Below are 12281 nucleotides of genomic sequence, written 5' to 3'. Positions count from 1 at the left end.
GAATTATGCATTACATTTAGTTGTCATTTCTTTGACATTTTTTTTGAAGAATACAGGCTTGTTTTGTAGAACGTCTTTTAGTTGAAGTTTGTCTAATTGTTCCTCATAAATACATACAGGTTATGTGTTTTTGGCAGATAATATGACCCCAGTGCCTTGTATCAGGAAGCATTATTGGTGATGTTAATTAGCTTTAATTATTTAGGTAAGAGGTTTTTTTTTTTCACTTTAAAAGGTAACTTGCTTTACTGTGTAATTAATAAGTCATTGATGGAGAGAGAGTTTGAAACTGTGTAAACTCCTGTTCCCAAACAAAATTTCCCCCGGTGGTTTTAGAATCTTAAGGAGCATTTTTAGATCATAAATGCGGTTTCCTTACCTTGATTGAAGAAGTCTGCTTGAGGAAATAGCTTTTACTGTAAAAATTATAATACCTTGTATACAATACATACTTAATATTATTGACTGCCTGATCTTTGAGCTACTTGACACCATTTGCTGATTATATTTCTCATAATGGATTTTGTCTGCCTACTCTGAGAATTTAACAGATATTTGCAGCAAAATCTTATTGTTTGCAAATTAGAAACTGTCATTAATTGGACTGATTAGGCATTCTTAGCAGGCCACTCAGATCAGGAAGATGAGAGTAGTAAATCTGAATTCTCGGTATTTGAAAAGAATAATTACTAACAATCATGAAAATCACTTATCATCATCACTGGAAAAACTTATTAAATATATAATTTGCTCCTTCCTTTTTATTTTAATTTGTGATGAAAGGACATTTGAATTTGAATATGTGATGAAAGGAAGTTTCTGGGTGGTATTCATCTTTCACTTTAGACTCTGACATTTTTTTCATATCAGGCTAAGACTAGCCATGACTCATGAGGTGTCTCCTTCAATCTCTAAGAATTAGGTCAGGTTTCTTGTAGATCTTGTCATATTGCTCTTTGGAATTCAGCCAGAGGAAAGAAAATAAGGCATGATTGCAATTCTTTAAATAAATATCTTATTCAGGAGGGCTTATTAGAGGCAGAGTAGAAAGTCCTCATTCTGTCTAGTATTTTGTTTTGTTTACCACTTGTGTTCTGAGGATCTTTTTTCCTCTGTCATTATATCTTGGACAGAGGTGGCAGTTGATCATTGAAGTTCCTCCCTCTCCAATTCCTGGCTGATTCCTAAAATTTTATCATTATCAAGAAATCAATTTATTTGTGAAAATTATGTCACCTAAACATAAAACATCAAATATTCAGAACTTTTCTGTAATAGTTAGTTGCTAAATGTTTTCTTCTAAATGAGACAATTAATAAATTTTCCTTGGGGGAAGAAGCCTGGGTGAGATTTTAGTAGTTGGGGATTGTGAACAAGTTTAAGGTGCTAAGACTCTAAAAGAGGAAGGGAAAATGAGTATTGAAAAAGGAAAAGGAAAGACATTTAAAAGATAGAAGTATGTTTGTTGTTTAGTTTCTAAGTTGTGTCTGACTCTGAGACCCCCTGGGCTGTAACAGCTTGCCAAGCTCCGCTATCTGTGGGATTTCCCAGTCAGGAATATTGGGGTGGGTTGCCATTTCCTTCTCTAGGCATCTTCCCAAATCAAGGATCAAACCCGAGTCTCCTGCATTAGCAGGCAGATTATTTACTGCTGAGCTACCAGAGAGGCTCACAAGTATACTTCCTCTACAATTTTCATACCTCCAACTCTGGACAAGTAGTCTTTGAAATATACAGAGCATTTAGAGTTAAGAAATCCAGACTTTGTTAACCAGTAAATGCTAATGGCCATCTTTTTTTCTTTTTTAAAAAAGACTCTTCTCCATCTGTACCAAAGACATACCTTTCACATTTCCTTGCACCTGTCGGACCTCTAGGTCTTCTAGGGATGTGATGTAAGAGTAGTGAAAGTCTGTATAACTAACTTTCTCAGCCAAGTTCTTCCAGTGTTTTGCATGCAGTCAGGGTATGAGATAAATAGTATTGTTTGTGCAGTAATTTCCAAGGTCCAGGTGATTAATTGTGGCCATTGTTCCACAGAGAGGCATTTCAGTGTTTCTACTAGAGCCTGGTTTTTGTGACACTTTGCTCTTTTTTATCAGATGCATTTGGTTCATCTTTGTGAAGTGTGTGCTTTGCCCTGTCATTGAGAAATTTTTCTCCCCAGTGAGAAAAAAATTCTTTTCACTTTCTATGACCAGCTAAAAGAAGATGGATGCACAGAATTCAGCCAAAGTCAACACAAGGAAGAGGAGGAAAGAGACACTTGGACCCAATGGGGCAACAGAAGAAGATGGAATTCCTTCAAAAATGCCACGCTGTGCAATTGTAAGTAAGGAAGAGATTTCTTTGTTGAACTCTTAACCTTGCAGGGGGAAGGTAGAAAGTGATATAACACTGATGATATCAATATTACTTCTTATCAAGTCTTCTTAAATAATGAAGGAGTAGTAAGTGTGAATAGTGACTTTCCAACAGTTGTTGGAAATCTTATGCAGATTATAATTCAGAGTTCAGTTGTAAGAACTTTACACTGGAATTGAAAAAAAGAATGTTAGGAAAACTTGGAGTTTGTATGTATATTAGGCCAAAAATGGTAAAATTCAAACTAATGAAATAGAGAAATTGTAGCTCCAGGCAGTGATCTGATCTTGGTATCATCTCTTGTTTAGTTTTCTGTGTCTCACTGTCTATTCTATCACTGCTCCACTCCATTACTAATTATATCTTAGATGAGAAACTTTTTCTACTACTGCCTACCTTATGTTCCTTTATCTCTGAAGTGTTATCTTTGTATTTCCTAACCACTTAAAAACATTTGATGAAAGACTGCTTTCCAAACTCTTCATCCTGCCTCAGGTTGGTACCCTTCCCCTGGAAAGCATATCAAAGAATATTTATAGATAATTGGAGTTATTATTGGTACACAGTGTTATTATGAAATCCATGTTTTAAAATCCCAGTAACAGAATTACATGTTTCTGTACTTTTGTACCTATATTAACCACTAGCCATTGATCAAACTGCAGTTTCCACTGGTTACTTTTGGAGCTTCATAACCCAGAAGGAAAAAATTTCTACTCTGACATAAGTAACAGTTGTTCCAAGCCAATATACTATCTTGAGCAGTAAAAGCAACTGGACTTCACAAATGGGAGGTTTCTGCTCCAGGACTGATGTTAATGATGATGCTGAGGGCAAGTGTGTTCATTTCCTGTTTCTCTGTAACAAATTACCACAAATTTAATGAATGGCCTAGAACAATACAGATATATTATCTTATAGTTTTGGGGATTAGAAGTCTGAAATGGGTCTCAGAAAGCCAAAGTCAAGTGTTGGTAGGGCTGGAGGTTCTAGGGGAGAACTGTTTCCTTATATTTTCCAGCTTCTAGAGGGTGCCCATATTGCTTTGCTCGGGGCACCAACTAGCAGTCACTACACTCTGACCACTGCTTCTGTCATCACATCTCCTTCTGAATCTCTTGCCTCATTCTTTCGCTTGTAAAGATTTGTGATTACATTGGATAGACATACTTAGCTATTCCAGGACAATCTATCTCAAAATCCTTAAATCACATTTGCAAAGCCTATGTTGCCATGTAAGATAGCATAGTCACAGGTTCGAGAACATAACACGTACACATCCTTAGGAGAACGTTATTCTTTATACCACAGCAGGTAAACTCAGAAAATGACTCAGCAGTCAACAAAACAGGGCATTGTTAATTTCTGAATGTTTCTTAGAGAATTCAGGTTAAGGAGATGGTGGTAGGCACAAATTCAGCATTCTCACTTATAGTAGGAACAAGCTATAACCAAGAAGGTAATACTCTGAGCTGATCACCATAGCCAGGAATAGACCTAAGAAGATGAATCTTAGTGAGTTAAATCTTAGAAGAGTTAAATCTCTTGGTTTTTAGAATCTGAGGAATCTCAGTGTTTTTAGTTACTCTGCTTCATATATTCATGTCACAAATCAGTAATGGCTTGCTACCTATTTCACGTTCCTCTCTGGTATACACTGGCTATTTATCAAGGGTTAATGAGCAAAGATTCACTCACCCAACAGGCTGGACTGACTCTAATGAGGAGTATCTGCTAAATAAACTTGTGTGTAGTCTCTGCTGTACACATATGCTTTCTGTCTCTGAATCTCTTTCAACTCTGTAGAAAAAACAAGATTTTTTTCTTTTTTTCTTTACTGAGATCATAAATCTACCCATTTAAACTGTACAACTCAGTGGTTTTTAATATATTCATAGAGTTGTGCTACCATCACCACAACCAATTTTAGAATATTCTTATCCCTGAAATAAGCCCCATACCCATTAACAGTCACTTCCTATTTCCTCCCAAGCTCTTACCTCTAGAAGCCACTAATCTATATTATTCCTATAGATTTGCCTATTCTGGACATTGCAGGCAAATGGCAATACACAATAGCTGATCTTTTGTGGCTGGCTTCTTTTACTGAATGTGTTTTCATGATTCGTTAATGTGGCATATTCAGTACTTAATTTGTTTTTATTGACAAGTAACATTCCATTGTATATCACACACCACATTTTATTTATCCTCTCATTAGTTGATATTTGGGTTGAACAAACAAGATTTTATGACTTACATTGTGCCTGCATGGCAGTGGTTACTGGTAGTGTTAAATAAGACCTTCCCTTTGAGAGATGTGAACATATTATAGAGCTCTGTAACTCAGATCTCAACTAGCCTTAAAAAAAAGTGCTTTCCTTGAGAGCAGGGCAAGGAATAGGATGTGTCACCAAGTATTTGGTAGCTGGGTTTGTAGGTCATGATAGAATGGATATAAAGGAGAGAAAAGAATTAAGGAGGAAAAATTAAAGGATAACTTCATGGCTAGTTTGTCTTTAAGTATAAAGAATTTGTGCTTCCTGGGTGGCTCAGTGATAAAGAATCTGCCTGCCAAGCAGGAGACATGGGTTTGATCCCTGAGTCAGAGGATTCCCTGGAGAAGGAAATGGCAACCCGCTCCAATATTCTTGCCTGGGAAATCCATGGACAAAGGAGCCTGGTGGGCTATAGTCCGTGGGATTGCAAAAGAGTTGGACATGACTTAGCCACTAAACAACAACAGTCAGGAGAAAGTTTTTATGAAAGCAATATTGCATTTAGAAGTTCTTTCATAATTTGGAGGATAATGATCATTGTAAGTTTTAATTTTTAGTTATAATACTCTTAGTTATAGTATTATACTATAGTAGTATATACTGTTGGGCTTCCCAGGTGGCACTAGTGGCAAAGAATCCGCTTGACAATGCAGGAGACATGAGACGCGGGTTTGATCCCTGAGTTGGGAAGATACCTTGGAGGAGAAAATGGGAACCCCCTCCAGTATTCTTGCTTGGAGAATCCCTTAGACAGAGGAGCCTGGTGGGCTATGGTCCATAGGGTTGAAAAGAGTCGGACACAACTGAAGTGACTCAGCATGCATGCATGCAGTATATACTATTAGTTATGGACTTCCCAGGTGGGGCTAGTGGTTAAGAACCCATCTCCCAGTGCAGAAGACATAAGAGACACGGGTTTGATTCCTGGGTCAGGAAGATCCCGTGGAAGAGGGCATGCAACTCACTCCAGTATTCTTGCCTGGAGAATCCCATGGACAGAGGAGCCTGATGGGCTACAGTCCATAGAGTCACAAAGAGTTAGACACAACTGAAGAGAATTAGCATGCACTGTTAGTTATAATGTGCATAAACTTAGAAATTTTATATAACATTTAGAAGCTAACCTCTTAGATTAATACAAATTAGTTAATTTTGTTGGCATAAAGAAACCTGTGTTCCATAACATGGAAGAGAGAATGAGCTAATGTTGTAGATTTGTTGAGTGACTACTTGTATGTGAAACACTCTACTAGTTAATTTGCATATGCTATTTTATTTAATCCTCATAACAAACGAATGGAGCAGGTTTTACTATCTTCCATTTTATAGAAGATGAAAGCTTTAGAAGCTTGCCATGATTTCACTGCTATTAAGTAATAGGGCTGGAATTTAGATCTAACAATTTTCAGGTCCTGAAGGCTTGCCCTTTCATTTGTACTTTGCTACCAGAGAATCAGAAGACTTGAAAGCTATAATATTCCATAGGATTCATTTGAGGTTAAAATAAAGGGGATTTGTTTTAGGAGAACATAGGTAGAAAGAAATACTTGGTCCTACTTTTATAAACTTCAGCTTTTAGTGACACTTTTTTCTGAGAAGAGAATAATAGGGTGGTTTTTTGGTTTTGTTTTGTGTTTTTAAGTACTACTCATTCTAACTGGAGGCAGCTTTAGACAGTTAAAGGTTTTGCTGATCTGCCGTAGCTGAAGAACCTTAGGTTTCATTCTCTATACTTAGCAGGAATCGATTCAGCACAAACTCTAGCCAGAAGGGACAGCTGCATTTGCCTTCTACAAGGAAGATTGAAGAAAAAGAGTTATGAAAGATAGAATACTTAATGTATCTTTTAAAATTAAGGTAAAATTCACATAGCATAAAGTTCACAATTTTGTGCTGTGCTTAGTTGCTCAGTTGTGTCCAACTCTTTGCCATCCTTTGGATTGTAGCCCGCCAGGCTCCTCTGTCCGTGGGATTTTCCAGGCAAGAATACTGGAGTGGGTTGCTATTTTCTTCTTCGGGGATCTTCCCAACCCAGGGATCAAACCCATGTCTCCTGATTGTAGGCAGATTCTTTACCCTCTGAGACATCAGGGAAGCCCAAAGTTCACCGTTTAATCATTTTAAAGTGTACAATTCAGTGGTTTTTAACACCAAAAATTCACAGTGGTTTTTAACACTAAATCACCACTGTCTAATTCCAGAATATTTTTATTAACACGGTAAGAAGTCCCATACCCATTAGCAGTCATTCCCTCATTCTCCCCTCCCTCTATACCCTGGCAACCGCTAATCCACTTTCTCTCTCTAGGGATTTGCCTGTTATAGACATTTGGTATAATCACACAATATGTGGCCTTTTTTATGTCTGGCTTCTTTTATTTAGCACAATATTTTCAAGGTCTATCCAGGTGATAGTGCTTATCAGTACTTCATTCCTTTTTAAAAGTGAATCCATATAGACATACTACTCTGCTTATCCATTAATCAGTTGTTGGACATTTGAATTATTTCAGAGAACACAGTAAGGCTGTCTTTCATCTACATGTACTAATGTTAATAAGCATAACTTTTTCTATTTTATATATAAGCATTTATTTATATAAACAACTTCATTGTGATAATTCTTATACCATTATAATTCACACACACATTCTGAGTGTGCAATTCAAAGTTTTTAAAAATGTTCACAGAGCTGTATAGCCATCATCATAATACATTTTAGTACGTTTTCATTACTCCAGAGAGAAACCCTGTACCTGTTAGCAGTCACTCTCCATTTCTCCCCAACCCTTCCAGCCCATTGTAACCAGTAATCTATTTTCTGTCTATGAATTTTCCAATTCTGAACGTTGCAGATAAATGGAATCATATAGTAAGTGGTCTTTTGTGGCTGGTTCTTTCACTTAGCATAATTTTTTCAAAGTTCATCCATGCTGTAGCAGGTATCAGTATTGCATTCCTTTTTATGTCTGAATGGCATTTGTTTTTTGAGTTATACTTTCATACAATAGAATGCATAAACCTTAGGTGTACAGCTCAATGTTTATGTGTGTACAATCCATGTAATAACTAGTACATTCAGAAGACCCCCCTCACATCCCTGCTAGTCAATATCCGCTTTTCCCAGATTTTTTTTTTGTTCTGTGGTTTCTATTCACCATAGATTAGTTTTGCCTGTTTTTGACTTTATATAGGTGGAATCATAGAATATGTCTTACTTTGTGACTAGCATATACTTTTAGAAACACAAATTACTGTCAGGTATCTCTTTGAGTACTAACTTTTAGAAGATAAATTGTTTTTTTCAATTTAATCTGTAAGTAAATCTCTAATTACTTCAGAAAATCACACATTTTGGGTCCTTGGTCTGTTCTTTTTTTTTTTTTCTTATGATCTTTGTCTTTTTACTCTTTTTTAAACATTTTATTTTATTTTTGGCTGTGCTGGGTCTTTGTTGCTGTGTGTAGGCCTTGTTGTGTTTAGTGGGGGCTCACTCTCTAGTTGTGGTGCTTGGGCTTTTCATTGTGGTGGCTTCTCTTGTTGTGGAGCACAGGCTTGAGGTGCGTGGGCTTCCGTAGTTGTGACGCATGGGCTTAGTTGCCCCACAGCATGTGGTATCTTCTAGGACCAGGGATTGAACTGGTGTCCCCTGCATTGCAAGGCAGATTCTTAACCATTGGACCACCAGAGAAGCCCTCCCTGGTCTTTTCTTAACCTCTTTTTAAAAACATCTATATTATGCAAATAGCATTTCATTCTTTTTTGTGGTTGAGTAAGAAAGCTGAGCACCGAAGAATTGATGCTTTTGAACTGTGGTATTGGAGAAGACTCCTGGGAGTCCCTTGGACTGCAGGGAGATCCAATCAGTCCATTCTAAAGAAGCTCAGCCCTGGGTGTTCTTTGGAAGGAACGATGCTAAAGCTGAAACTCCAATACTTTGGCTACCTCATGTGAAGAGTTGACTCATTGGAAAAAGACTCTGATGCTGGGAGGGATTGGGGGCAGGAGGAGAAAGGGACAACAGAGGATGAGATGGCTGGATGGCATCACCGACTTGATGGACGTGAGTTTGAGTGAACTCCGGGAGTTGGTGATGGACAGGGAGGCCTGGCGTGCTGCGATTCATGGGGTCACAAAGAGTCGGACACTACTGAGCATCTGAACTGAACTCAAAAAAAGATAACACACACAAATTTCCTAAAAATGACTGTTTTTCTTATAGCTTTAGCATATTTTAAACTAAGCTTATATAAGTGATCTTTAAAAGAAATATATTTTCATTTTAAAACCTTATTTAAAAAATATATCCTTATCTGAACTTAAAAGTGTCTTCCCAGTTTCTAAATTTAGTCTAGTCATGATGTGATCTGTGTAGAATTTAAAATTCTTAGTGACCGTCACTATAGCCCAACAGAAATTTTAAAAATTGTAAGGGAATATTATGAACAACTCCATGCCAACAAATGTGACAATTCAGGTGAAACAGACTTATTCCTAGAAAGAGCCAAATTGCCAAAACTGACCCAAGAAAAAAATAAAATGTGAATAGACCTGTCCCAATTGAAAATGTTACATTGTGTTTAAGAAAATCTTCCCACAAAAACAAAGCTGGACACAGATGACTTCACTGGTGAATTCTATCAAACATTTGAGGAAGAAGTAATACCAACCCTATACACTTTCAGAGAATAGAGGAGATAACATTTCCTAATCCATTTTATGAGACCAGATATCAAAGCTAGGCAAAAACAGAACAAGAAAAGAAAATTACAGTTCAAAATCCCTCATAAGCTTAGATGCAAAGATTCCTAATAATATATTAACAAATTGAATCCCAGAACATATGAAAAGATTTATACAGTGTGATCAAGAAGAAACTCAAGAATGAAAGGTTGGCTTAGTATTCTAAAATCAGTGCATCTAATACACCATAATTAATTTTAAAAGACAAAATATGATTGTCCCAATATTGTATAAAAGGCATGTGACAAAATCCAACATTCGTTCATTAAAAAACTTTCAACAAGGAATTAATTCACTGGTTGCCCAGTGATTAGGACTCAGTGCTTTTATTGCTGTGTCCCTGGTTCTGTCCCTTGTTAGCAAACTAAAATCCTGCAAACTGCTTGACATGGTCAAAAAAACAAAACCCAAAACACCTCTTAACAAACTACAAAAGGAAGAGAGATTGCTCAATCTGGTAAAGGACATCTAAGAAAAACCTACAACTAACTTAATACTTGATGTTGAAAGATTGCATGCTTCTCCCCTAAGACTGGGAGTAAGGCAAGAATGTTTGTCCTTACAATCTCTATTCACCATTGTACTAGAGGTTTCAACTACTGCAATAAGGGATAATGAATGGAAATTAAAGACATTCAGGTTGGAAAGGAATAAGTAAAACTTTGTTCACATACAACATGGTCTCATATGTAGACAGTCCTAAGGAATCTATTAAACAAACTGCTCGAACTGATAATTGAGTTTAACTAAGTCACAGATGAGAACCAACTGAAATTACTCATACTGATACACATACACACTTACAAATCAATTGCATTTCTCTATACTGGCAAGGAACAGCCCCAAAATAAAATTAAGAAAACAGTTACAAAAGCATCAAATAGAACAAAATACTGAGAAATAAATGTAACAAATACTCCTAAGTAAGACTTTCCTCCAAAGAGGAAAAGAGCATACCTGTATTCATATTTCAGCTTTGCCTCTGAGTAATTACATGCAATTCATATAACTTCTCTGAACCTCATTTTCCTCATCTTTAAGTTGAGGAAATTAACTGTCATACTACTTGCCTTACAGGGCTGTAAATGAGAATTAGAACATATTTACAGTGTAAAACATTACACAGTGATGATTCTACTTAAAGAATATGGCAGCTGTTTACCTTCCCAGTTCCATACCACTTCAACTAAGTGGTAAGAAAATGGACTTGTGAACTTTGGCAATTTCATCACATAGTTCAGGTTTGGCTCTTCTACCATCTGGTAGAGGAGCTGTCATTCTGGACCCAGTTGGTTGGGACTATGTGTAGCTTCCCAGCCACCGTCCACCATGGTGGCCAAAATCACCATCAAGACATTTATCTTTTGTGCCATGATTTGCCCATCTGGTAAAAGGTTGTACTTTGACTTGTCATTTTGGAATGCTTATATCTTTTTCATTTTTAAAGTTATGAAGATTTAGGAAAAATTTTAATCTTAGCATGTTTAATAACTGATTGTTCTGTCAAGCTACCATTTCTTTTGAGCATTTTATTGAATTTATCTTCTCCCTCATTTTCCTCTTCTTAAGGGTTTACGGCAGCCAGCGCCTTTTTCTGATGAAATTGAAGTAGACTTTAGTAAGCCCTATGTCAGGGTAACTATGGAAGAAGCCAGCAGAGGAACTCCTTGTAAGTAAATGATGAATTATGTTTTTGTTTGACTATTGTTTTTAACATTCAGTTATATTTATGAAATATACACCTACCTTATATTCTTCCCTCAGTTTACCTGGAAAAGCTAGTTGAGAGAGGTGTTCCTCCCATCTCTCTTGCTATTCTATTTAACAGGATAATGTACCCCATAAAATTTAATATGTTTTTTCTTCAGTTCAGTTCAGTTCAGTTGCTCAGTCGTGTCTGACTCTGTGACCCCATGAATCTCAGCACGCCAGGCCTCCCTGTCCCATCACCAACTCCTGGAGTTCACTCAGACTCACATCCATCGAGTCAGTGATGCCATCCAGCCATCTCATCCTCTGTCGTCCCCTTCTCCTCCTGCCCCCAATCCCTCCCCAGCATCAGAGTCTTTTCCAATGAGTCAACTCTTTGCATGAGGTGGCCAAAGTACTGGAGTTTCAGCTTTAAGCATCATTCCTTCCAAAGAAATCCCAGGGCTGATCTCCTTCAGAATGGACTGGTTGGATCTCCTTGCAGTCCAAGGGACTCTCAAGAGTCTTCTCCAGCACCACAGTTCAGAAGCATCAATTCTTTGGTGCTCAGCTTTCTTGACAGTCCAACTCTCACATCCATACATGACCACTGGAAAAACCATAGCCTTGACTAGACGGCACTTTGTTGGCAAAGTAATGTCTCTGCTTTTCAGTACACTATCTAGGTAGGTCATAACTTTTCTTCCAAGGAGTAAGCATCTTTTAATTTCATGGCTGCAGTCACCATCTGCAGTGATTTTAGAGCCCAAAAACAGAAAGTCTGACACTGTTTCCACTGTTTTCCCCATCTATTTCCCAGTATTTTTGTCATAGCTAGGAGAAATAGTGATACACATTTTGGGCTGTTATCATCATAGCTAGAGATACAGAGGAACAAAGAGGATAAAATATTAACTTGAGCTGGTTTATAATCCTGTCTTATCAGAGGCCCAGATAATGTCAGACTGTCACATTTTTAATAGTCTTCAGAATTTCCCCCAAGTTTTCCTTTCTATCAGTCTGTACACTAGCTATGATACTACTGATTGATATAGAACAAAAATATCCCAAGTTGGGAGATGCTCTTCACTTAGTTTTATCTTTATTGACGTTGAAAGTTTTCCAAGTTTTTCAAAGAAGATTTTCCTTTATTATTTTCAAAGCCCATACTCTTTATTTGTATACTTAGTTTACATCATTAATTAG

General features: G+C 37.1%; 1 protein-coding gene across 2 annotated transcripts in view; it reads left to right on the top strand.

Moving 5' to 3' along the window:
- PCYT1A (phosphate cytidylyltransferase 1A, choline) overlaps positions 1 to 12281 on the top strand; it is a 47731-nt gene that overhangs the window by 16839 nt on the left and 18611 nt on the right. For both annotated transcript variants that reach the window (XM_052638400.1, XM_052638396.1), the window contains exons 2-3: positions 2202 to 2328; positions 10956 to 11055. In XM_052638400.1, the coding sequence (XP_052494360.1) occupies positions 2212 to 2328; positions 10956 to 11055 (217 nt within the window). In that variant the 5' untranslated portion in view covers positions 2202 to 2211. The remainder of the gene's footprint in view (positions 1 to 2201; positions 2329 to 10955; positions 11056 to 12281) is intronic.

The sequence above is a fragment of the Budorcas taxicolor genome, chromosome 1 (genome assembly GCF_023091745.1).
Source record: "Budorcas taxicolor isolate Tak-1 chromosome 1, Takin1.1, whole genome shotgun sequence".
NCBI classification, from domain to species: domain Eukaryota; kingdom Metazoa; phylum Chordata; class Mammalia; order Artiodactyla; family Bovidae; genus Budorcas; species Budorcas taxicolor.
Note: the sequence above shows the minus strand (reverse complement) of the source record. Positions and strands in the feature narration are given on the sequence as shown.